This window comes from Toxotes jaculatrix, chromosome 2 (genome assembly GCF_017976425.1).
Source record: "Toxotes jaculatrix isolate fToxJac2 chromosome 2, fToxJac2.pri, whole genome shotgun sequence".
Taxonomy (NCBI): Eukaryota; Metazoa; Chordata; class Actinopteri; family Toxotidae; genus Toxotes; species Toxotes jaculatrix.
Genome location: NC_054395.1, coordinates 17743222 through 17771105, shown reverse-complemented (window position 1 = coordinate 17771105; position 27884 = coordinate 17743222). Strand labels below are relative to the sequence as shown.

General features: G+C 41.7%; 1 protein-coding gene across 2 annotated transcripts in view; it reads left to right on the top strand.

The window, feature by feature from the left end:
* The first annotated feature begins 517 nt into the window (after positions 1-517).
* Positions 518-27884, top strand: part of lrp1ab (low density lipoprotein receptor-related protein 1Ab) — an 87187-nt gene continuing 59820 nt past the window's right edge. For both annotated transcript variants that reach the window (XM_041060480.1, XM_041060469.1), the window contains exons 1-3: positions 518-1122; positions 12830-12970; positions 26084-26221. In XM_041060480.1, coding sequence (XP_040916414.1) covers positions 1050-1122; positions 12830-12970; positions 26084-26221 — 352 coding nt within the window. In that variant the 5' untranslated portion in view covers positions 518-1049. The remainder of the gene's footprint in view (positions 1123-12829; positions 12971-26083; positions 26222-27884) is intronic.

Below are 27884 nucleotides of genomic sequence, written 5' to 3'. Positions count from 1 at the left end.
AAAACAATCCAAAAACAAACAAACAAAAAAAGAAAAAATATGCAAAGTCTGAACGTATATACTGTTACACTTCATTCATGTATTCATCATATGTTCAGATATTTGAGAAGCTGGTACCAGTGAATTGTGGCATTTTTAGCTTAAACAATGACTTACCAGAGTTGTTGCAAATTAATTTTCTGGCATTCGACTGATCAATTAATCAACTGATCACCTCAGCTCTAGAGGACTGGTTCATTTTGAATGTTCCTAGGGCAAATAATGAAACTGCAATGTAAAGTGGGGTGGTCTATAGGGGGCAATGTCAGCAATGTTGAGCCAACATGGCTGATCGCAGAGCGCCAGTTGCAGCGCCATCTCTCTCCCTCTCTCTCTCTCTCCCACCTCCGTAGTTGATGAAAAAGAGCATGAAATAGGAGAAAAGGAGGCGTGTTGGAGCATGCGCAGACAGCGCTCGCCGCTCAGTTATCCCATTTTTTGAGGAGTCGAGCGTTACGTCACGGTCTCGTCCACAGTGCTGGAGCTTGAGAGATTCACCATCCACTCATGCAGCCACAGGCACTGGGAGACATTGGCGCTCCGAGCGAGATAAAAGAAAATAAAACGCTTTTACTTTTTTAAATTTTTCCCTTTTTTTCCCAGTTGGACGCGGAATGAGCTGAACGGAGCCGGCGGCTGCAGGGATTCCGTACGAGTGGACGATTCTAGGTGGCATGGTGTGGTGAAATAGGGGACCCCAGCAAGCACAGAGAGACAGAGGTTACGCTGTGCATCATGTTTGATTGCCGATAATCAATTAGATATATACATGACTGTGCTGCTGCATTGCCTATAGCCTAGGAGGGCTGTAGCAAGTCTCCTTGTGTTGCAGAAGCCCGTCTGAAGAGGACACCGTGCGGGGCTCAGGGTGCAACTGAACTGGACAATCGCACCCGGACCATTGAGGGGGTTCGGATGAGGTGGTTGATCGGCTTGTTTGGTTTCAGAAATCCAGCCAACTTTTCCTCTATTCCTTTCTAACAGCAGTGCCATCGGGCATTGCTCAGGAGATGGCGATGAGGTTGTTCTACTTGGGATTTATACTCTACTTGGAGATCGTGTCTCCTAACGATGTAACCGTAGGTAAGAAGCCTGTTGTGTTATCTTGCTTTGTGATACTCGGAAAAAGCATGACCACTTTTTTTTGTGTCTCTCCCCCTTACAAAGCATCTCTGCACAGGCCTGTGTTCACCCAGAGTTGGAGCCAACACCGCAAATAGGTTGTCTTCATAATAACACTGTGTGCCACGGCAGTCTCCTCAGAGGGAGAGATCGATAATTAGGAAAGCCTTTAATCAGAGAAAGTACCGCACAAATAAGCAGTGGCCTAAAATCTGTCTGCGTTTTTTTTTTTTTTTTTAGCAGTGCTCCTGTCTGAGCAGACAGAAAGGGGCCTGCCTGCCTGCATGGATGGCAGACAGTGAGGTTATTCACAGTTGGAATATTCAGCAGGTAAAAAAAAAAAAAGGGGGGGCTATCGCAACACTTGCTTGAACGACCCATTTCCACAGAACGACAGCATTTCTGACTGACTGCGACAAAATGGCCATACCCCCCCTCCTCCCCATTCGCACCCCCCTCTAAAAAAAAATAAATTTCCTCATGTATATTCTCTGTATGGCGACAGCTGATAGCTAACCATTCAAACCAAGACGTGCTGGTTGGTTTTTATTCACCACACCAGAAGCCGCACGCTTGAGTTTCACATCAAACCTGTGGCAGCCATCGGTCAGATCAGTTTTCGTGTTTGTTTGCAGGTACTTGGCGCATGTGAACACAACAATCTTGTTTGCTTGTAAAGGTATAATCTTAATGGCGCGGCTTGTCCCGACGTGTAGCGTCAGTAGCTGCCTGGGAATCACAGTTTGTTAGTGACAGCCAGGTACCGTCTGATAGTCAAACGGAACAGTCGTGCAGTTATATCCTCTTACGTCCCCGGAGCTCCTTAATACTCCCGAATCCCTGATAGTAATAATGAGATATTAAATGCACCATTGCTCTTGTGACAAAGCGGTGCAGACCTGTTGAGCTAACAGCTTGCTTTTTCTTTCTTGAGCACTTGAAGGGAAACATGAAGGTACAAAAATAGCACATATCATATTCTGGAGTCTATTGTAAGTCATCCATGATATTTTTGTGGCTGTAAAAGTCTTAAAAGAAGTCGTGCACTAGTAGTGATGTAACCTATCCCACCCAGGTCTGACCTGACAGCCTTGTGTAAGGATAGATATTTGCCATATCAATCTGACAGTTTGTTTGACTCTTTTAGTTCCTGTGTACTTTGTTGTAGTCACACATTAAAGCCTTAATTTTGCCACTAAAGCCATTTATGTCTTTACAAAATTTTCCCCTGCTCTTCTCTGCTTTGGAAGATCTTATATAACATTCGTTCGATTTTGATGGAGGCTGTTCTGAGTGAAAGCTATAGCTAAAATTACATGAGTCTGCAAGCTCCTCCCTCATCCTCCATCAGTATGTAACATCTGGACACAGGGAGACCATTAATCCAACTTAGATGTGACTGCAGGGGGGGGGTGGCGGGGGAGGGACCAGCTGAAGAGCTGGGGTTGAGGGCGGGTGAAGTGAAATAAACTTCAAGAATCACTCTTTGACACTCTCTGCAAATGGCACAGTTACATCAGAGGGACTCGGGGATGGAAATGATATGTGTGTTATATCATTATTAACAGTTGATTTACCAGTCTCCCTTTAGAGCAGTGTTGGTCCAAAGGGGTAGAAAGTGAGTGGAAACAAACCCTAAGGCCAGCCACTTGGTCTGGATTTGTCTGGATCACCACTGGGCCACAGCATGAATTTATGAATGGGAAAGGATTAGTGACAGGAGGGTCAGAAGGCCACAGTTAACGAGTAAGCATTGGACAGACCTCTTTGTTTGTTATTGGTCTTGCTGGTTAGAGTGTATTATTGTGGCACTTAGAGGTATCATCCTTTAGACAGACAAAATCCAGTCCAGTGCTGCGCAATACTTAGAGCCTAGTAGTCCTGGTTAATCCATGGTTTTATGAGGGGATATGACAAAACATGACTACGCTTTGAATTGATGATTTTTGACATTTAGTATGCAACTAACAATTGTCATTGATTAATCAGCCTTTTGGCACACAGTTCATTAATTGTTTGATCTACAAAATTCAAGAAAAAAAAATGCTGCCCACAATTTTCCAGAGCCCAGAGTGACGTATTCACATTGCTAGTTTTGTCTAGCAATTTTGCTAGTAAAGTATAAAGCATAAAATTCTATTAACATTTGAGATACTGGAACCATTAAATTGTTGGCATTTTGCTTAAAAAATGATTAATCGATTACAGAGCTGAAATGACTCGAAGAGTATTTGAAAAGTTGATAGTCAGAAAATTAATAGCTATTCTGATAATAGTCATTCAAGTACATTTTTAAATAAATAAATAAAAAAACATTCCAAAGTCCCAGCTTCTTAATTGTGAGGAATTGCTGCTTGATGTTTTCTCTGGTAAATTTTTGGGTTAAGGACTTTTGGTTGGGGTAAAACAAGTAATTTGAATATCCTTGGGATGTGGGGAAAGCGTGTTAGGCATTTTTCACAATTTGAAATGAAATCCTTCATATTTACTTACTGTTTCATCAAGGCATCCATTCTGGATAACTTTATGACTGAGCTTATGTTGAGAATCTCAACGGCAGAAGTCCGTGTAAATGTGGGTCAGAGGCTAAAGAGGTTGAATTCCTGAGGAGCCTACACTCTGTTTGCCTGACCTTTTTATTGGGACCTGGCTATACCTTTTCCTCAGAACTGTCACTGGAAACATCTGCTGGAAAAATTCGGCATCCTTCATACAAATTCAACAGATAATAGAACTTGGATTGCTCTCTGCAGCTCTTCCAAGTGGAGGTCGCTGGGGAGTGGTTATTGTAACTCTATACACCTGAGGCTATCTGTTGACTGCACTCTTATCAGACAACACAGATAATCCCCAGAATTATTTTTTTCTGCCATTCAGAGTCCTCTCACAAAGAAACACAGGATAAGAAAAGCATAAAATATTTGGAGTGAAATATAGCCAAGTGTCCAGTTTTGATACATTCTTTGGCTTGGCTTTGCAAAGTTTGATGTAAAGCTTATGCGCAGGTGTTTTGCATTTAGATCTCAACCTAGTGAAAATATTTGTGAAATGATAATAGCAGACAGTGGGATTCTTGACCGTTGCTGCAGAAAAGATTCCCCTTTTTATCCCTGTACTTCCTGCACTGCATTGCAATCAACTGTGACTAGAAGGTAAAAGCAGATTAACATAAATGTCTTCAGTGTTGTTCCCTACATATCGAAGGCGTGAGACCGCAGATGAAAGAGTGTTTGTTGATTGTGAATAGCAGGGGTGTACTGTAATTGGTGTTTTCTGCTAGCTACATCACTGTTTACCCTGTTTAGCTCCTAAGACCCAAAAAAGGAACAGAACGGTTTCTTTAACAAAATAGGGAGTGTGGGTGTGTGTTAATGCAGCTCTGCAAGATTCATTGGGTTTTTGTAGGCTGTGTTTTTGCATTTCCGCTTTCTTTTCCTGTTATTAATACAAGGATGGCTCATTAGAAATTTTTAAAAAATTTTTATTTAACATGGAACACATTTTAGTTCTGGACTTCATAAAGAGAGTGCAGAGAGTTGTTCAAATGTTACAAAGGGTTGCAATGTTTGCCTGACACCTGGCACAGCTGTGAGAATACTGGCCTTACCCACTCACGCTCATGTACACCTCAGACGTTGCCGATGTTACTGGCTTTTCGCTTGACTGGAGAATCGATTTGGTCGCAGGGACCCTTGGTTGCTTTCACACCTGGTCTGAGTGGAGGATCTGATATATATGGAGATAAGATTCCAATTTCATGGACTGCTGCAAAGTGTCAAGGCTGTTTACTTTCATCAGAGTCACAGCCATGGCTCTCAATCATAGCTCTGTGGCTGTACATATAACAAACACTTATTCTGTCTGTGTGGTGGCAAAGATATAGACACAATTAATTTATTTTTTTATGGTACTTAAGTGTTGCGTTTGGCTGAAATACCACTGCTTGTGGTATTTCGTTAGGGCGATATGACGATGCCATGAGATGATTTGAATTTGGCAGAGATTTTGACATGGTGGTTATACTGTGGTAGATGTTTCAATCAAAATCAATCTCTGGATGGATTAGTATCTGGTGAACTATATGTGGAACTACTTCATGGTGTTTTACATGACAAATATCAGATTATTTCAACACAGTAGCTCAAACCAATGATGAAATATTGGCACTTATATAACCAGCTGATGTAACTAACATCTGCCTGTAGTATGCAATATACTACATGTAGCATGTCCTTAAGTACCTTGCCACTTACAAAATGTACTGCAAATGCAGCAACATGAGGCGCTGATGGAACATCACTACTGAAAAGCTATGGATATAATAAGTATGATGGTAACGATAATATTATCACACATGAGCATAATTTATTCTTAAACATCTAAAATGCATTTCCTTTGCACTCTAACACAGCTCAGTTATATCGATCACTAGTGAAAACTAACCAAAGTGCTTGTAAAATCTTTTCTCACTAAAGCATTTGTCATGTCATTAAGTGGTGTTGCTTAAAGTCATGTTATCCTCATTGATGCTGTCACAGAAAAACAAACAGCCAAGACACTGTCGGAAAACATAATGAGCACTAATTTCACTTTTTTTTTTTTTTGAAGCAGGCTCTCTCAAGCTTCAAATGTTTACAGTTTAAACATAAAATTCACATCGACTTTAGTTTGAAAACTGTTATTACTTGCCTTTTGTAACCCTTGAGTTTGTGTTTCCATGTCTGATTCTGTTATCAACTTAAACCACTACCGCATGTGACCAGCAACCAGTTGGATGTACTCCATGGTCCTCAACAATACTATCAAGATTGAAGGGTGTGTGTGGTGTTTGACTCTAACTGTGCTTGCCAAGGTCCACAGCTTCATGTAAAAGTAAACTAAATAGCAAAAAGCTGTGTTATTCTGTTCTGTTGTAGGACAGTCATTCTTTTCTATGGATTCCCCTAGGGTCAGCTGAGGAAAAAAAAAAGAGCCATGTTTAAATTTGTACTTTTGGTTTGCAAATCCATGGGCACGGTCCATATTGTGCAAAACAGAATATAGTATTAATCTACCCTTAAACCTAGGTAGATTGAACTGAGCAGATGGGGCTCAGTAAAATACTCCATTCCGTGTTCTCTCATCACGATGGCATTATTGTGCCCACCCTCATTATCAGAAAGTCTAAAGAACGTTATGAAACGCTATGACCTTTTATGTATCACAAACTCACGATTTAGAATTTCTCACCACTGAACAAAGAGGTTATCTGTTAAGATGTGAAGTGGATGACAGCTCATTTGTGCATTGTTTATGAGTCATTCTTAGCAATTATTGAGCCAGGAACATTGCTCCCTCCTGCCTCCCTTAGACTGAATCTAATGAGGGATTCATAGACATCCACTCACATTAAATCACAGACAGATTTCATCCTTCAACTCAAGTAAAGAGGTAACTGAAGGACAGAGGCAAGCCAGGATTTACAGTCATCTCAGTTGCAGTGAATGCCTCAGTTTATGTGGTCCAGCCTTCATTTTGTGGTTCCCATATTCTGTTTTTGTAACAGCTGAATCTGGGTTGACTTTTCCTCTATGGGTCCACAGAACTGTGCAAAGCAGAGACTACAGGGAGTGTGTAGACGAACTCTCCTCTGGCAGCACCATGAGCCTTTTTACATTTATCTTTACATCCATCAATCACACTTGCTAAGCGTATGCCTTTTTACTGCGCTGCATTTTACTGCTCTTGCCTGTGACATCCTGCAGAGCCTCATCAGGTTACCTCCGAGGTCAGAGCTGCACCCTTTTGTTGTGCAGTGACACAAAAACACAGCTTTCAGGCACAAGAGTAGGTACTAACTCAAACCCAGTCTTGTGCTGTTTATGCATATTCACCCTCTTTGAATTTAGCTACATTGTGGATTAGAGCTTGAATAGCTGATGGACATTGTAACCGTGCCGTGAGCTGGTTAAAGTGCTCCAGTGCTTGGCTGTGGCTTGACACAAAGCTAAGTGGTTGTTTCCACTGGATGGGCACTGCACACTGTGGCCATTGAAGAAGTTGATTCAATGGCTTCAGCAGTGGCCAGGCACAGCCTTACAATAGATAGGCACTTTTCTGTATTCTTACATATGGGAGTGTTTTGCACTTTCTAGCTTCTTACGCAATATACCACATTTTACACCTAAAAGGCTTTGGTTAAAAAAAGAGTCAGTCTTCCATCTGAATAATTAATATAGCACAAAATTAAGGAATAACAACTTCCCTCTGACCCCATTGTCTTCCCTGTAGCCCTTTTGCGGTTTTAGTTTTACTCTTTATGATGCATGGATTCTTGCTTTGAAATTGTGCTAAACCGAGCACAGAGAAATCACTTCAAACTTGACCTCAGGGGTCTAATTACATGCTGTAGTCTGTTTTTCCTTTTTTTCCTCCCTCACTCTCTGAAACAGTTAGGAAGACCTGAGTTCCACAATGGAGGACCAGGAAGGGGAGAAGTGGTGGGTGATGAGAAACAGCCCTGGTTTCATTCCTGCCACTGCCATTGTACCCAGCAAGACCACCGAGACCCAGAGTCCCATTTATTTATTCATTCATTCAAGTCATTTCACATTCCCATTCGTACTGTTATCTTTTAACAGCATTTAATAGAATCCATGCTCTGTTGCTCAGCCTAGAAATTATCCACTAGGGGATTGGGTTGGTTGAATACTAAGATGTGCTCAGTGTTGGAGGCATGCTTGAGAAACAAAAGTGAATTTCATATATCAGTTTGTTTGGTGAATATTGTGGCTGAGTGTGTGTGTATTTGGATGGATGATGGTCATTATCATCATGGAGTGTGGTGTTTTAACTAGAGCAATCTTGAAATACGTATTGTAGGCAAACTGAGCTTTTCACGTACAGCAAGAAATCAGTCCTCTCTTACACTTTGCATATGCACTCTCTTGGAATTTTACAGCAAAGTGAATCCAGTACATTTCCATTGAATTTGAAGGCAAAAGCTGCTCGTCTGTAACATATTGTCTTTTTGAGGCAAAACTATACATGTGAAATCAATTAGAAGGTGCTGGAATGTGCTGCGTGGATCTGGAGTTGGTTTGTAGAGTAAGGATGGCCATATTGAGGGAGACATATCGCGGGGGGGGGGTGCGGGGTCAGTGTTGAGTCCCAGCTGGTGATCTGGTGATGGTATCTAGAAGCCTCCATCACTTGGCTGCTGAACCGGTGCCACAACACGATTTACTCACTTTTCCATCCTGTTCCATCCCACAGAGTCCCTTTTCAGGCCCCCTTGAGATTGTTTTGCTAAGTTTTCGGATTACATAAAAACGTGACACCTTAAATTCCCCCTTGCAGATGAAAGCATGGCCTTGAAAGTATTTCATTCTTTTTGATAGGCGCTCAGAGGGGACGTTTCTATAAGAGCCGAGCTCTGTGTACGTTTATGCATTTGCTCATTCACTCGTGGGTAATGTTTTTTGCCATGCACAGAGCTTAGGGGCAATTCAGTGTGCACTGTTTACACAGAGTAGAGCACCAGTGGCCCTGCATAAGGAAATACAGTGTGTCCTCCATACAAGTGGCAGTATGCTCTCAGTCAAACCATGTCTGCCAGTTGGAGCTTGGATATCCACATACCAGGAAGTAACTCACTGATTTATAGTACAGTGTGTGTGTCAACTCATTTAAACATTTGTTCAGTGAATCTTTTAGTGACAACACCGTGGAGTCAGTTTAGCGTCTCCTACACAATCATGCTTAGCCCTCTGTTCTCTTCTCTGAGGACCTAGAATGAGCAGGCACACTTGTTTAATTATAACAATTAAAATATAGCAATAAAAAAAAAAAAATTATATGTCTCTGCTTTCTGGAACTCACTGGACATTTCAGCACTTAGTAACCAGAGGAAAACCCTTAATGGATCTATTTGTTTGGTCAGGAAAACTTCAAGATTTCACAGGATAAGGAGATAATGAAGAGAGAAAGTAGAATTGCATTTGTTGATTTCTAATTTTGACCACAAACATCCAGATTTAGTGTCCTTGAATTTCTCCTCTTCCAAGTAGGAGGTTGAAATCCATTGAAAAATTAATTTGATGTTCAGTTGAGTGTAGAGAATTAAACAGTTGAGTAGAAACACTAATCCTGTGTCTGTTGGACATTTCCGCACAGCTCTGGCCTTATGGCACTTTTGGGTTTATGTTTGCGTCAAGGACTTTTTCAGTATTCATATTTAATGCCTTTACTGTATCACTTTCCCATAAAGGTATTTTTAAAAGAAACACACTGTTGGTGAAACAAATTTAGGTTACATCAGAGTGACAGAGATTTTCAGACATTTAGTTTTTTGTAGAAGACAGCTGTTTTAATAGCAGCTTTTTTTTTTAAGCAGCCAAAAAAGATATTTGTACATGGTGTAATTTATCTTCAGAAATAGAAACTCCTGTTTCCGGTAGACTTTCCAAAGTTGCCCTTACAGAGTAATGGTGTGAAATTCAAAACTCTTGAGGGTTTCAACTAAGGCTGTGAAAGCTAGTTTTTCCCTCTCTAATTAGATGTATTCTTGCTCTAAGAGATACCCATAGGATGGTTATTTTTCGTGCTGAAGTATAAACTATACCCATCTTACTTTTAAAAATTATAAGCAACACAACTGAACTTATTTCTTTTTTAATGTGATAATTCCCCTGTTTTGAGGTTAGAATATTTTAATGCTTTTGGATTTCCTACCATTTTAGTAACAGCAGTGTGATCAAGTTGCCATTCAGCAGTGGCAGGAAATGCTTTAGCTAGGATGGCATTATCAGGAGGGGACTCTGTTGGAGGCAAACACACGGGGCTTATAGGAGTTCCTGTAAGTGGAGTATGTACCTTGATTCAATGGGATTGGTGTTTGCTGTTGGGCCAATCCCAGGACATGAAATAAAGGCCTTCTTCATTCCCTTTTGTAGGCAAAGAGGACTCAAATGGTTTAACATCTCAGCCTGGTTTGGACCCTCCAAAAATTGTCAGCATTTTGGCAGTAACTTTGCGGGGGGAAAAGCGACTTTGCCGGCTGAATTAACAATTCACATCTCTGTTTGAGATATTTTAAGTGGGCTTTGAAAGAGGACTGCTGAGGGGGAAGGCTGCCAGTATTTCCCCCAGTCTCTAACCCCTCCTCAGCCACAACCTCCAATTAGGCTCAGAGGTTCTCCCCTCTGCGGTCATTTCATGCTGGTGTGTAAAGCGATGATAAAATTAGAACCCACAATGTTTTATTTCCAGTTTTATGCCCACTCACAGGGAACAACTGGCTCAGCCCAGCTGCTTCACACGGGGACCAGAGAGACTGAGGGAATGCCTTCGCATAGCAAAGGTTTCAGTGCGTTTATTCCTTTCAGCTCAGGGCCTTGTCAGTGCGGCTGTTTGTTTGGTTGTATAGGCAGATTAAATGGCAAACTATGAGTGCAGGCAAATCCACTGCATTTACCACCATACCAAATGCACCAGGACATGGCTAAGCTGAAAGGGAGGAAAACTAACAAACTGGCCCTAGGCCATGGCTATCCTCCTTCTCATTCCTTCACCGAGGGGTTGGGTGTGTGCATGTCCTCTAAACTGATTTAGTCACTGGTCTCTGTCTATTCTTTTACAGCTCTCTTTCTTTCCCTCATCTCAGCATTTTGACATTTAATATGAACTGTATTATGGCATCTTATTCCCTTGCATCACTTGCATTTTGTTTTTGTAAGCCTTGCCCCTGCCATTGTGTGAAAAGCAGAACGGGTCTATAGTTCTGCATTTTAAAATCCAGTGCTCTCTCTTTCTCTTAATCTCCTCAAATATCAAGGTGTTCTTCATATAATGGGTAAGCTGTGATCTGATCCCCGCAGCTCTTTAGCTTCTAATTGTATTTACAAAAACATGACACTCAAACGTCTTAGTGTTTGACTTACGCATACACTTCACTGTCACATGAAAAAAAGACCAGGGTCTAAACCCCTTAGTCTGACAGTCAAAAGGAACGTGATTGCAATGATACACTAGCCTCATGCTCTCTTGTGATTTCAGTCACATCCCAGCCCCCTTGCGGTGCACCCCCACACCCGCCCCCAAACACCTCTCTGCCTGCCAAGTACGTAGGGAGGCAAGTCATCCAGGGCGAGAGAGGGCTAAGTCCCTGCAGAGAATCACAATGAGACCTTTGGTGCTGTCCTTCCCAGAGCATTGCTGCACAACAATACAGTAACAACAGCCTGCTGCCTCGTATGGCCATTGTGGTCTTTTTTTTTTTCAGTGCATGTAACAGTTTTGACCGCTGGTATACAAGGAAGCATTTCCCTTGGATATATTTGGGAACCTATTTTCATTTTTCCTTAGAATTGGCAAAAACATTACTGGGAAATTTCGACTTTATCTGTCTTAATTTGTATGCTGGTTTGACAAGCCTAGTTTAGTGAAGGATTGTGTTACTAATAACCTTAAAAATATACTCTGACTCACTTAATTATTGTGTACAGTTCCATTTAAAGGTTCAGTTCAGCCAAATTACCAAAATCCCCCCCAAAAAAACTGATGTTCCTATTCACCCCTACTGATGCATAGCCTTGTAGGTACTCTCAGTTTTATTTATTCTAGTTTTTGAGGTATCCATCTGAGATTTCTGCCACCACCCTATTAGGTTCATAAAATTCCACTGCTTGTCCTTGAACCATTAAAACCTTAGGTTAAAAAATTTAACAGGAAAATGTCTTTCCAGAAGAGCACAGTCCCATATACCTAAATTATACTGACGTAGTGGCAGAAATCTCTGAGCCAGATCTCAAAACCTGGGCAAATAAAACCACAACCATCTCCATGGTTGGATGCCACGAGAGGTAAGCAAGAAAACACGTTTCTCCTTTGTAATTTGGATGAGCCAACCCTTTAAGATAAATTTTTACATAAGTGACAAGTTCAGTGTTGACAGACTGATGCGAAGCCGTGTAGGTAGAGCGCCATTTGAGCTCTGCTTTTTTGAGTGTGGCTGAGTTAGAGCATGTCAGCAGTGTCACGCTGCTGATGGGTCGTGAGCGTTGCTGTGGTGCTGCTAGCCTGTGGTACACCTCAACAATCTGTGCTGACTTACTGCCCAGAACTACCGCACTCTGCAGTTTCCCATGGGTAAGACGGAGATTGAATGCCCAGTTATGTCTGTGCCGTGACACATGAAAGAGCCTCTGTGGTGAGAGTTGAAAAACACCTTAAGAGTAATAAAAAAAAAAAGGCAGAAAGAAATGAGATGTCCGTAAGAAGAGGGGAAACAACAAACAAACTCAGAAGTAAAAGGCACCACTGTTGGTTGTAAACTTGTAGAGGAGGGTTTTTTTTAACTGTATAGAGTGTGCCTGTGGGTCCTTTGATACAAAAACATCATTGTAAACTTAAGTTGACCCTTGCATGTTGCTTTGCCCCGCTGAGTTAAGATCTATGGCGCTAGAAGCTGGAAATTTCCTATGAAGATTCTGCACAGGACAAAATGTTTGTTGAAAAAGAGAAACAGAACTGATATAAACAGCATTCTGTTTTATTTTATATCTGGTGTTTCTTAGATTTGGTGCTTGAGAATTGCATTTCTTTCTAAACATGTTTGTAGTTTAATAGCATTTCCAGCCCCAGTTGCTTTTCATGATGACACATCAACTCTCCTGTTTTTTTTTCCCAGCTCCTAAAGCTGACGACCATCCCAAGACCTGCAGCTCTAAGCAGTTTGTATGTAAGGACCAGGTGACCTGTATCTCCAAAGGCTGGCGCTGTGACGGAGAGAAGGACTGTCCAGATGGCTCAGACGAATCACCAGATATCTGTAAGTATGCCTACATGAAAGTAGCTACTAAAACTGTCTCTCAGCAGGCTTGTGTCCTCCGTTCTCATATTCTCTCCAAGCTGTTGGTTCAGAGCGATGAGGATTATTACTGGTTTTACTCAGGGTTGTTTTATTGAGATTGATATTTTGCAAATCAGCCTTTTAAAGGGGTAATTTTTTTTTTTATATCTTGTGTCCTGACTGTGTTGTTGCTGCATATGATGTTAAAAGACATCAAATTCACTGCCTCGAAATGGCTTTGAAGTGACAACAGCACAATGTTCAGACTGTTTAATTTAGGCTTGAATAAGCAGATAGGTTATGCCCTGTCTACGAAGGACACAGGCTCACAGTGTGTGCTCTGGCTGCTCTGCTGAATTATAGCTCTAATTATGTGGCCATGTTTAGTCTGAATGTTCAGGGATGTGTCTGCTCTTGTCTGGACTCTTGTGGGATCTGTGCAGTGCCTAAGAGTCTTGTCCCAGCCACTCACATCTGTCAGCCTCCCCATCCTGCCACTCCGTCCATAAACCCTCCCTGGTAAAAGCCTTCCCTCTGTTTATATGCAGGCGCTAATGGTGATTTTACTGTCTGCATGTACCACACCTTACATCTGTCATGCTGCAAGCATTCTCACAATTGTCTGGCACGCAGAGACAAGCAGCTGACACCCAACATTAAGAGACTTGTTATTGTGGGTGAAAACACAATTAAGTATTAACAAGTAGGATTATGGATTAAAAATGTGTGAGATAGCTGAGGGTAGTACATTGCATTATGACACTGTGGCATAGGCCCACAAAATATTAAGTGTAGGTGGTGAAATAGAGAAAGTTAAAATTAGTTGCATTCCCCTCCCACAGACAGGTCAAGTAATCTCTTCCATGCAGCAGAGTTTCTGCTGTATTAAGTATCCAGTCTTTGAAATGGTTTGGTTTGAGGATGAGCTGCTAAACATTTTAAGATTCAGAGCTAAAATACAGAGGTGAAGCTGAACAGAAAAAAAGTCCCTAATCTACTTCCTCTGTTACTCTTCTTGATTCACACAGACTTTAATGTGTGAATTTACTGCTAACAACTTAACTCTTTATTTACGAAGCGTACCATAAATTTGGCTAAAATAAATTGCTTAAGGATTTGTCAGAAGGGAAGAAAATGACAGTAATCACAGAACATGAGTAATTTTATGTAAATGTGACCCTCATAATTCACTCAAACAAGCCTCGGCCATTCGATTTCTGCCCCTTTCTACTAAGCAATTGAACTGAGCGAATTTTCCATAGCACTTATGTAATTTGGTGACACAGACAATGGTGTGTTTCATCTTCTGCGTGGAGAGATGGAGAGCGGTGTTTCACCAGAACATCGAGATATGTTCTGCTCAATTACCCGCTTCCCGTAGGCTCTACTCTGCCTGTCGCTTTACATTTAGATAAAGCATTTCTCTATTCATATAAGTTTCTGAGGCAGTCATAATAAATATCTGTTACTGCAATTAATTCACTTTTTCTCTGCACTGCAATATGTGTTTGCAGTCTTAAAAAGCACCGTCAAAGGCATGGCGCCTTTTAAGTATCACAATGAAAGGCAGCCAGACTGTGATTTTATCCACAGTCGTTTAGTTGATCCACCCATTAAAGTGTGAGTAGTGTTTGGAATGGAGGGCTGCAGATAAAGCTACAGAATGAATGGGGCCTGAGCCAGCGTAGATGGAGACAGGAGAGTTTTGGATGAGTGTGACTCTGAAGGTTATTTAAAATCCCTGCTCTGAATGCAAAAGAATGGGAAAGTGTTTTTTTTTTCTTTTGATCTCAGCTTTTCCAGCGGTTTGGAAATCATGAGACTGGTTACTGCTCTGCTGGAGAGCATCATAAGAGACATGCTGTAAACAAGGCAGCTTTCACCTGAGCTGTTGTAAAAATAGTATATATCAAGGCAGACCAAACACTGATCCATCTTGGGGGGGGGCTGAAATCTGGATGAACTGCAGAAGTTTTGTGTTGATGTAGTTTTTTATTTTGAAAGATCAAGATGTCATCTATATTCTTTCTTCATTTTTTTTTTTCAGCTGCCAAAAGCAGTTTAACTTTCTCTTTCTCTTTCAAACTTTATGTTTATGAAAGACAGAAATTTCCAAGAAAATTCCCTGCACTCTAGACTTTTGTTCCAACATGCACCCAGACCGATGTCTAGTTTTGTGTGTTAATGTTGATGGCAGTTAGAGTGGTGCATGCTCCTATAATTACAACATTATCTCCAGTTCAACTTAATTACTAACTACAGGCTTGGTTTACAAAGAGGGCTCACTGAGATTTCACATGACTAAAACATTTTTGTGCTCTTCTTTCTCTTTTCTTCTTCGTCCCTCCCTCCTGTGGATGCTTGGCTGTACTTCCAGCTTGGTGCGGGATCACCCCACAGTCTGGCCATCCTGTAAATCACAGACTGTGACAGTGCAGGCAGTGCAGGTTGCCAACATGGAGCTTCGTTTCTTAAATAGATTTGTTTATCATTTGAAAAAGGCACTTGTGAAAAGTGAAAATCAGAATCTGCCTGTGTTATTCCACTCATCCTCGAGCTCTAGTGTCATGACAAATACCGCACCACAAAAGATTATAGCTAATTTGGCTGAAGCACCAGTTTTGTTTTTGGTAAACGCCACCTGTTTTGTTTACAATGATCATGAATCCACTTGCTGTCAGAGTGGTGGGTGTTGTAAATGTGTGCTTTTGTCTGCTGAAGATCTTTGATCTAGTACCCATGTTGGAAGAAAGTGTACTCCTCAGTATCGTACTGTCTGGAGGTCTAATTGCCTGTCGTTTCCAAACCATTCATCTGGGCTGTAATTATGCTGAGCAGCTAAAGACAGACTTCTGCCACAGTAGTCGGGTTGTAACGTTGCATCACAGGAGGTGTTGACATGCTGTGGCTGAGGTGGCAGCTGAAGCTAGGGGGTTAGCATTGTGCGTTAGCATCCTTAGCCTATGGACTTGCTTATCGGAGGGGTGCTAAAGCAGAGAGATGGGGAGCTGCATGTATGAATGTGTGTGCTCACACATGGATCTGCATGAATTGTCATCATAAATGGATCAGTGGGGGGTTTGGGCAGGTTGCCAGCTGTAGGGCCATCATAGCCCTCAGACCCCCAGTGTGCACCTCCCTCTCATTGCCCCCCAGTAGATGCTCAGATAGCCATCAGCAGGCTGCCTGTACAAGCCCCTGTCTGCAGGTGTGACCCTGTCGTCCTCTCCCAGGGGACCGCGCTGGCTTCCCCTCACTGCATGACTTCAATTGGTTTCAGACAAGCCATTTCACCTCAATTACATACAGGCTTAGGGCTCGGGAAGTGGTTGACACATGCCCTCGGGGCAGGAGTTTATGCTCTGTCTGAACGATAGGGCTCTATTCAAGACTGCTGCTCTTTAATGCTGCTATAGGTTGTTGCAGTATGCTGTCAGAGAGCCGTGACGGAGAGGGTGTATGTGTTGTTCATGATGTCAAGAAGTTAAGCAGATTGTGCAGAAGTCCACATAGGACTGATGAGGTTTGGGACCAGAGAGATGTGGATTAAGGCATCTTGATTGTTGTATTTTTTTTGTGCATTTGTGCTGTGTTTATTAACCGTCCAGTGAGGTTTGTGTTTTTGCACACAGCTTCACATTAAAGGTCTTTTCCTTGGTTACAGGTTAGTACCAAAAACGAAAAGTAAATCCACTGAGATATGTTGTGCACTAAGGTTCTCTGTCGCTCAGCACTATTCCTGCTGTTCTAGACTAGTGTCACGTCAGCAAAAGACAGTTTTTTTTTTTAATGTGACTGATTTTCAGCTCTTCATTTCTCTGCTTTTTATTTATGGAGAGACAGGGAGAGAGTTGCAATGAGGTCATGACATTTTACAACAATAACTGGCTAAGTTTTGGAGGCGGTTCTAACTTTAGTTCTCTAGTAAAATCTTCCATGTCACTGTATCAGAATTAGGGCTTTTGACTTTTGACAACCATGGCTTTAATTTTGAAACCATTTTGGTTTTTGAGCTTTTTCATGATGCTGTTGTTAAAATTAAAAGTGCTGTGTCACAACTTTGATTCCACAGCTCCGTTGGAACAGTTGCTGTAAAAAAACAAAAAAACAAAAAACACTGACTCCGTGTCTGTAACCCAAGTCTGTGTGCAATTATGATTCTTGCATGAACCTCATTCACTGTGGTTGAGCCAGCGAATGGGAACAGATGTTCAAGTAAGCCCTAGCATGTAAGCACTTTCTCCGTCATGAGAAGACCTTGCCATGAAGGAATCCCTTTCAACATCAAAAAACCTTACGCAACAATTGTCTGCCCCTAATTCTCTGTTAGACTTTTTAGCCCCTGATTTAGCATGAAAATGTCTGCAGGAGGACTTCCACGCGGGGGGTGAAATGCATCTCAGTCATGCAAATACACAGCCTTTCTTTTCCCGTGCAATGTTTTCCACTTTCATTCAGGGAGAGAAAATTAGCTGATAACTCAAAGCAGTTAACACTTGCAAATGGCAAGCCACTCCCTGTGATCGCACTGTCAAGTTGTCACTTAAGTTGTCTCTGTTGGCTAGTAGTAGTAGTAGTAGTACACACACATGCTATATATACACACTCACAAATCCACTTGTTTCCCTTGCTGATGCTAGAAAGTAATTTTGAGGGGATATACCTGGAATGCAGTTTCATAATGAAACTGAGGGATCCATGGGTGAAGGGGCTAAAAGTATTTAACAGAACAATAGCCAAATGTGGACCCTCCAGGCCCAGTCTCCTTTTCATTAAACTTTCATGTTAAGCTTCCAGTAAACATGTCATTTGCTTTCAGTACGACAGTTTGCGCTAACACACTGGAAACTTCTTCAAAGACTTTGTCTGGTGTAACAGTGGTGGCACAATCTTCATCTTCATCATTCACAACACACAACCAACCCATGCCCAATGGCCCACACACATTCTGGCTCATCCGCATGTCTGTGGATCTGAGGGCCTGGGGCCAAGCTGGTAGGAAGGTCTGATGGGAAGATTGAGTTATCATCTCCATGCATCTGCCTGAGGCGGCTGTGGGCCACACAACAAGGTTATCTGTCCATCTCTTGCCCTTGAGCCCCCTCTGGACTCTCGCCAGCCTGCTCCTTTGTCCGGCCCATCGGACTGTCATGCCCCAGCAGCCTCTCCAAGACGACCAGGAAGGGCAGACTGCAGAGGTGGTGGGATGGGATGTGGGCATAGAGCAATGGGGAGATCGTACAGGAAAAAAAACCCTTTGTATAGGGGAAAATGAGCAGATTAGCATTTAGGCTCCGGAGGAAAATGGAAATGGCTTTGTGAGGCTCTGATCCTCTTTCTATAGAAACAGTCCTTTACTGTAGAGTTTTTTAGGGGGGGAGGGATCCTTTCACAGCCTATAATCAGTCATGTAGCTGTACTTGCAGGGGGCACCAGGCAGGGGCAGGAGGGTCTGTAGTGGCAGTGGTTGACACACTGCTTCCACAGAGGAAGGAGCAAAGCCCTGTAAATCCCTCTGGTCTGTGGCCCTGAGCCCTCCTCAGCTTCACCGGCCTATCAACAGACAGAGAACACAGGGCTTTCTCACGCCACACAGGCACCACTTCCCTTTCTCTGCTGTCTCCTCCACGCCCTGTCTCCTTCTCTCCCCCCTTTCATTCTGTCCTGTGTCCTTCTGTCTTCCTCTCTGTCTGTCAAAGCAGGTGGAGAAGCTAAGACTCTAGTCATCTTTGTTCCCTGTTCCTCATATCTCATCTCCAGTCCTTCCTCTGATGTGATTGCCTCACAGTTTTCCCCCTTGGTTGCAGATGGTGACTTGGTTTGTTTTTGTTAGCTGTCTCTTTTCCATTTTACTTTGGCGGAAGTGGTCTGTGGTGGATTTTATGCAGTGACTTAAGTGTTTGAATAAGCAGGTGCCCAGATTTAATAGATTTGTTTTGCTGTTGTGCTGAAAGAATTCTGATACTCCACCCAAGCTCTGTCTTTTAAGTGTGAAACATTTTATCCCTGTGGGTTTGAAAAGTGGCTATAAACGTTTCCAGTATGTTAAAAACTGTGGATCTGGTCGGATCACATTAATGCAAGACGATTTTCCTGGGATTTGTAGAGCTATTCGGAACTACTCATGTTCCATAAGTCACTTTCCTCTGTTGTCCATACATATGCTCGCTATGTTAAAAACACTAAATTTTAGCTTAGAATTGGGCTAAATACACTAGATTTGGCTGAGCTTTGATGTTGTGACATGGAGGCAATATATTTAACATTTGAAATACAGTGATTGTGTGCATGGGCAGCAGCGGAGTGGATTATGAATTTCAAGCCTACAGGGGTGTGTTTAATACTTAAAAGATAGATTTTGCGAGGAGTTTCACTTTGACATGATCTGGATCTGGATGTCTGATTCTCTATAGTATACTGATTTTGATTTCAACTGAGACACTAGATACTGTAAAACACACCATATAATGCAACATATTTCAGTTGTAACAATTTCTGTCTATTCGCTGTACTGTAAGTCCTCTGTGCTACTGCTGCCTCAGTAGGTTTTGGCATAGCCATGTGCTTGTTGTGCATGCTGTTGTAAAGTGTGAATCCAGAGTGGGGAGAGTCAGTCTGTGGGCAGGCCTGCCTGTCACCCTGCACAACATAATCATTTGAGCTGACAGCAGACTTTATGGAAGTCAGTCAGGGGCTGCCACGGAACCCGAAGAGCAGGAAGAAAAGGAGGCTTTTATGCTCAGGACAAAAGATCGACAGGGGATCCAAATTTAAGGTCATTGCATAACTACGGGAGCTGAGGGATGGGGGATGGTGAGGTCTAGAGGTTGAGGTGTTGGAGGGAATCACACATTGGGAGAGACTGTAGACTTTTTTTAAACAGGGATCCCACTTTACTGCTGTTAAGAAAACCCCTTATTATGTCATCTTTGCTTGTTTATACTCAACCAAACAAAGCCAGCAAAATGCTGCTCCAGTGTATGATTTTAGATAGCATGCCGGCGTTGTGAAATCAGCGGCATGATGTGTGACACAGCAGCACTGGTGCCTGTCCCACCATGCTGGCTCTCCCTTTTACACAGACGTGGATCAGGCTCTGTGAGCACCTCTGCTGTCAACTTATTCCTGGAACTACAATGCCCACCCCCCACCCCCCCCCCCCCCCCCCCATTCCATGTTCATACCTTATACAGAACTGCCAGGCGGAATAAAGGCACAACATTCCCGCCTCGAACAGTCTGTAAAAATGGTCTGGTCTTTCACGTCACAACTCCAATGTCTTGTGTCAGTCAGACAAGCTTAGATGAACCCAGAGCCACATGCGAGGGATGATTGCAATCTGTGTTTAGGGAATTATATGTGAATTATTTGAAGGTGATGCAAGCAGTGATACATTGCCTAAATCTACACTGTGCTCAGGGGAAACGTGTAATATTGCCTTTGCACAAAGTTATATTTCACTCCAACGAGCACATGCTGCAATAAGAGTTTCAATAAAGCTGAACAAAAATTCTGTGTTATGACTCACATAGTTTATCATGCTTTAATCATGATGAATCCCAGCACTCATTTCCTTAATATGTAATTCATATCAGACACTAAGAGAGAGAGAGAGATCACACAGCAGATTGGAGAAAAAGGTTTCACCAGTTAAGATCCCTGAAGACACAGCGAAGATATTCTAATATCACTGTTAGCTGATCGCACAGTTTAGTGCAATAATGTAATGATCCCCACTCTGCCCTCTAATAGGTGTGAGGGTTGTAATTTTCCTCCTTTTTCTTTGTCTGTTATCCACTCCACTGCCAAGCGTCTTACATTGTCCTCACTTGCAGTGCTGTCTCCAAGGCTGCCAAACTCACTGAAGAATCTGTGCAATCTTCGAGTGAAGCGTAATATTACATTATTCTAAAATAATGTCCTGTGATAATTATATCCCTTCGCTCCTAAAGCAAATTCTGCAGCACCCGCTAATGATACTTAAGGGCAAATACTTTTTTCAGCATTCCAGATTGTGTTATCCTTAGCCATGTCAAATTTTGAAATTCTTTATTAACAGCCTTATCTGTGATTTTGTCTACCCTGAATTGAGAGAAGAAAAGGTTTCAGAAAGGTACCTGCAAGAAAAAAGATTACAGATGGAGATTATTATCATTTTATAATCCTATCTATGTTTTATAGAACTTTTAAACAGAGTTTCACAGTGTACAAAATAACAGCAAAAGTAATGTAATTGTGGTAGGAAATGTGAGCCACAGGGCGATAGTTCTTATCTTTTGGTCTCATACAAATCCTAGCAGTGGCATTTTTTATAAGTTGTGAGCAAAGAGGCACCTCAGACTCAAGGCAAGGAAAGAGCTTAAGTGTTTGCTGTGTTAAGTGTGATAACGATGAAAAAGGTATATATACGATATATTTCATTTTGGAAATGCTTTTCTATTTAAAGAAAGATAGAAGATCATTGTCAGCCTGTTTGCAAAAGCTTGAACATGGAAAAACAGCTGTTTCTTGCTAAAGGCTTTACAATGACAGACCACCTGAATGAGGGCAGAAATTTAAGGTTAGTTAGTTTTGTGACATTGAACATTTAATATTTCAATGGCAGGTTGTGAGTAGCTCCAGTTTAAATTTATTTGGGAGTGCAACTATGTGTAAGATAGGAACAATGACAATTTATTGTTGTGTTACAAAAGAAAAAAGTGAGGATTAAATGGGGCCTAAAACTGGATGCTCTAATGCAACTTAAGATAAAGCTGGCAGTGTTAACTGTAAAACACAGTGAAGGCTGATTTCACAGACAAGGACTAGGGCTACGCCTTAATCTAGAATAGTTTATGATGTTTACAAAGGTGGCTTTCTGAAACAGATCTTATCAAAAAGCTCATAAATTGCTGGACTCAGAGGACTAATAGTGTGCAAGACAATGGCAGCAGCAACAAAGATTTAGTTCCATAAACTTAAGTGAATATGACAAAACAAATTATATAACACTATGCAAAGTTCAAATCTGTTTTAAGCAAAAGAAACCTGATAAAAGCAGGAAATAAATCCAAATAAAAATGGCAAAAGTGTCAAAACAGCGCCAGCACCATCTCTTTAAGGGCTAATGTAATGATAATACCTTATCTTGGTTCGTAAGTCAGTCTTCTCTGTATGCTCTTGAAATGATTCTTTATACATGCAGCTTTCAGGTGAGGAGGAAACTAGAAGTTGTTCTGAGTGTGCTCGCTATCATCAGTTCCACTGTGCTCCCCTCTTTTGAGCTGAAGTACAGAGGAGAGAAGAGTGTAGTCCTTGAATAATGACTTGCACCCTTCCACCGAGCAACAGCATTTGAGAGCAAAATGTGCTGTGTATACTCCCAAAACATGAATAAAAACCCAGTTATTTCAGTTCTTGTACTCCTCAGCATCTGGAGTTGAGAGAGTTTGGATGGGAATATGATGTCTGTACAATCTATACTGCCAATTGCTTCTGGGATGTTTCCATATTCATGAAACTGTAACCTGCAGTTGCTTTGGCCTGCGGCTGCATCTTGATGTAATGATCTTTCAGTTCAGAAAAGGCACTGCAGACTTGACGAATTACTTTACATACTGTTGCTTCACTGACACCACATAAATCTCCAGCTGTCAGGCGTTTGGCACTAACTTGTGCCAGATGCCAAAAACCTTAATGTGATCAACACTTGGAGAGAAAAGCAGTGAAGACCTTCCTATTTGTGTCATGGGTTCCAGTAACAATAAAATTATCCCCTCCGCATTTTTTTTTTTTTTTTTGCTCCTGTGATAAAGCGCTTATCTGGTTGGTGGTGCACATTGGTTTTCATGGAAATAATCTAAAGAAGAATATGCTAATGCTAGGACTTTTCTAATCCATGTTTATGAAAACTACCTGACTTAATAAGGTTTAAAAGCCACGTTAGCTTGTAATATCCAAGACACCTCAAAAGGAACAAAACATTAAATTGCCTGCTAAAAGAAAATGTTGGTCACTGTGTCACAGAGAGTAGACGATGCTAAGAAATACTCAGAAGTAGAATGGGATTTTTCAAAATCTCTCTTTGGCTGAAAATAAATGACGCATAGTGGGAAGGGACACACAGAAGATTTAGTCCCAGATACCATGTTAAGTCTTCCAAAAGTTGCAAGTACAGCAGAATACATTAAAAGAAACCAAGCCCAGAGCTGTGGTTTGTCTGAAACACCTAGTGAAATGAATCCTGGTAGGATCCTAGAAGCGAAACTTCCCACATGCAGACCAGCAGCTACAACAGAACGAGAGATTTATAACCAGAATTATGTAGACTTGTGTAGTGCATGTTTACTGTATGTGCAAAAGAAAAAAAGACAGAAGTTTTGCTGCGCTCTTTGACCTTTATCTTTGCACAGTAATACTCTGTTCCATTGACAGATGATGCAGAAAATGGCTTCAGTATTGAGGGGGGTGTGGGGTGGGGGACTTATTGTAAAACACTGCCAGCAACTTCCCAAACTGGAGCAGAGAGTACAGGGTTCCTGTCCATTGTCCCTCCTGCAAAGTTATTTAATCCACCATATTGTCCTTTCTATTTAGTTTTCTGCTGCTGGTCCCTATTCAACTCCTGCCAAGGTATTACTGTGTTGTGAAACTCAAACAATTCTTTCTGGCTGTTGTGTATTGCTGGCAGTTGTTAGTGTGTTTCCAAAAAAGTATTCTGCTTGCTGCCGGGAGATTGGAAAGGTAGGAAGGAGCGTGTGTTTAAGAGAAGAGGTTGTTGTGTGTTGTCTATGTGGGGAAAAGTAGAGGTTCGTGGGATAGTGTAACAGGACACACAGTTGCTATATTTATCTATCTGACTGCTCAATCTTTATTATGTCAATTTTTGTCAAATTTACTTACATGTGTGTAGTTGCAAAGGCACTGGTATTTGCAGTGGGTATCTTACAGATGACATTCACTACGACTTGTCTTTTATACTATGAAAACTGTTGACAAATGCAAAATCCTTGGCAGGGGTTTCATTTCCAGTGGGCATGGTGGTTTATTCCTGGTACTGCAGTTTATGTTGAAATCCCCAGGCTGGCAGTTTATTGAATGTAAATCAGGCTGGCTTAGAGGCCGAGGCTGTAGGAGGGCTGCTAATATGCTAGCATCCCCCAGATGGGAGAGCTGCTCTCCTTCTCCCTAAGCCAGATGTATTAGAAGCTAATTCCCTGTTCGAATGTGGCACATTTTCCACACCGGCTGCTGTGGTGGGATCATTATGGAAGCTCTTGTCACTTTAAGGCACTTGTTTTAACCCTGTGAGCCCGTACGTATCATATATGATACCCACATTTCTGGGACTCATTGCATCACCATCAAGCATAAACTTTGCATTTAACCCTTTTAGATGAACTCTTATGCTCGTATACTGACTCCTGGTAGACACTCCTCACTTTTCTAAATGCTTTGACATGTGTGATACAAACAAAAAATATACTTAGAATTTTTTTTTTTTAATTTTTTTTTTTTACATTTTGTCAAAGGGACAAATAAAGAGTTCATATTTGAAAAATTAGAATTTTCTGACCATTCTTTCATAGTTCAGGTCTCACAGGGTTAACTGAGCTACATTTTAGGTTCAGTGTTTGGTTATTAATCTCTTGGATGGATACAGACTGAGTGAGAATGCTAGTGGTTTTCTTCAGGGAATGTCGACATGCAGGCAAATGTTCTGCCTCATATAAGTCTTTATGTGCATCCACATTTTAATTCATAAAATGGCGTGTCTTGTAAGAATATATATAGTTTTAACCTTTGAGAGATCATGTTTGTTGGTCATATTTGTGTTCCCTAAAATCTTTTGGATTTGTCTTAGCAGGCTTTAAAATCTGCATACACTGCGACACCCTCTATCCTCAGACTCTCAGTTCAGATAAGTAAAAGCTCCAAAGGGATAAAAACAGAAATAAGGGTCAAAGGAACTGCATTTTGGCTGCAACGGCTGCTTAATATTCAGAGACTGAAGACTTTGCGTATGTGAGATTCTGAAGGGGGCATCTGAAACAGGTTTGCAGCTCAGGCTGTGCATATGCAGATATCATGCTCTCAAAACCTCTCCCAGCACCATACATAACCCACAGACCTCTGCAGATCGTTTCCTGTGAAAGAGGTGAACTTTATTTTCTCTGCTTCTAGTGTTTTTTCTAAAATGGGTCAGCAGATGTTAGAGAGAGAAAGGGAGAGCGAGGTGGAGGAGGAGGAGGAGAAGGAGGAGGAGGAGGAAGAAGAAGAAAAAAAAAAACAGCCAAAGCAAACTGTTTGCTCTGCAGTGTGGGCTGAGAGGAGAGATAGAGAGAAGAGTGGGAGAGAGTGCAAGGAAGAAACTGCATCTACTGTATGTTCTGGTCTGATACTGGTTAAAAAAAACAAAAAACAAAAAAACAAAAACCTCTGCCTTCACTGGACCAGAACAGATTATGTTCTGTCCTTTGTCCTTTTAGTTTCCATATATCTTTGTTTACTTTTGCAAATTTCCAATATCTTTCATTTGACAATTATTTTTTACAAGGTTTCACCTATCGGCAAACAGGTTGTGCATAGAAATGAGAGGGTGTTGTTAAAATAACATGTTTTTCATACTGTCTGTGGTTGTGGTTTTGGTTGTGACTGCCTGTTTTTTGTTGCCTGTGTGCTCACTTGTCTTATTGTTGTCTCCTTCTGTACTCAGGTTTCTCTTGCAAAAGAGATCTTGATCTCAGTGAGACCACCTGATTAAGTAAAGGTTATAATACTTGTTGTAACTGTTAGAACTGTTGTGCTTTTAAGGATATTTCCTTCTTTTAATCTTGCCTCAGGTCTTTCAAAGTGTGTTAATGTCTATAGGGTAAGGGGCCTACCACAATGAATTTGGCTCACCGATAGCCACAGTCTCACCGCACACTCTAAAATCTCCCCTTCTCAGTGCTGTTAAATAGTTTTATTAACTAATTAATTTCAAATACACAAAATTTCAATTTATGTTGTGTTCATTTTAGCATTGTATATAAGTTACTTGTTGGAGTTTGACACTCTGTATTTTGCATTGTACTGCGCTGTTTCCTTAAATGTGTTTTGCTTGTGTTCCAGGCACACACAACAGAGTGAACCAGTGTCCTGTCAATGAACACGCGTGTCTGGACCTGGATGTGTGTATCCATATGAGCAAAGTGTGCGACGGAGTCCCCGACTGCTCCGATGGCTGGGATGAGGGGCCTCACTGCAGAGGTAATAAACGCACAGAAGCATGCGCACGCATCTACTGACTTCAATTTTTTTCCCCAAACACACGCACAACAGATGGCACTGTCATTTTCTTTCTCTCTTCTGTCGCACACAGACAGAGTGTTGCCCTTTGTTGTGGGTCAGAAATGGCCAACCAGAAAACTGCCATCTCCTTGTTTTCCCATCCAAAATTATTAAATCTCTCCAGTTATCTCCTCTATTAGGCCCTTTAATGAGCTGGCCTACTCTGGCTTGTGCAATTACAATGGAATTTCTCTTTCTGGGGAAAAAAGTCATTAATTCATCAATCAGCTCAGCTGTGAGGATGTTTCCCCGATCCCTGCGGGAATGATGAGCATTCAGCCCAGATACAGCTGAAGAAGAATCCCATCAAATCCTCTACTATTAATTAGGGACTACAGAAGAATGAGAGATGGAACATATTGGGTCCATAGTGTTGGTCTTTGTTGAAGCAGACAAAAGAGCAAACACTGACTGCTTTCAGAGGATTGCCTCAGTATTCAGCCAGGCTGTCCTCAGATATAGCTGTCTGACGCCCTGCCTGCTTATAGCTGCAGTAACTCATGTTGCGATGCATGTGTGCTTTTGGTTTTTGTTGTGCACACGTGTGGTGTGTCTGTCCCTCCAGTTCACTTGTCGTAGGGATGCGGTATCGGTTTCCAGGAACATGAAATCACTTTATCAAATATTTAAAATGAGCACTGAAGTCTCAGTGGACCAAAGTCCTCTCACAGAACAGGTGGGCCTGCCAAGTTTTCAAACAATGCCTGTAATCTCAGATAGCCTTATCTTTTCTGCAAAAAGTATTAACCAAAGTTTCTAATGATTATTCCATTATCTGCAGTGGTAAGTTTGAGTCATTTTAGATACTTTTGGTTACTTACATCTATTGTGGATTTGATGTCTGTGTTTTATCCATTTACCTGTTTTATGTTTACGTCAGTTGTAGCTTTATGTCTTTTAATGTTTTTCTACTATAATTTAATTGCATTTAAACTGAAGTGTAATGCCCTCTCATTGGACAACCCTATAACCCTACCCCAACCCCACTACCCTATTAAATAAATAAAAAATGAATGTATGTATTCTTCACAGGGTTGAGTTACTAGATTAAAAGTTGTAGTGCATTAGTTAGAGCAGGAGTTCTGTCGTGCTGCTGAAGTGGACAGCTGTTCAGAGTGGGTGTGCGTGTTAACTGGTCACCACTGTTAGACAAGCCTTTACACAACACAGCAATGATGTCATCCAGTCACAACATGCACCGGCTGTCCCCGAGGACACAAAGTCCAGCTGTCCTCCGAAAGGCAATGGTCAAGACACACCTAAAGCTGTACACACACCTACATGTTCATGTGCCTGTAATGCATGCATGCATGTACTCACATGTGCACACAAACACACTAACTGTGTCCAGAACGTTTGGTGTTGCTGTTTGTGAGCTCCCATTTCTTCAGGGAAGGGCCTGGCCTTTCACAAGCTTACCAGTGTTTGCTTGTGCAAACTGCCAGGTTGTGCAAGTATACCAGGGCGCCGATGTCTGAAAGCACACTTTGTCAGTCAGTGTGTCCAAGTAATTCTGCCGAAGTTGTTGACAAGAGCGGTTAGTAAAGGGAGTATAGTAAGGCAAGAATTTTATCTGGCTTAA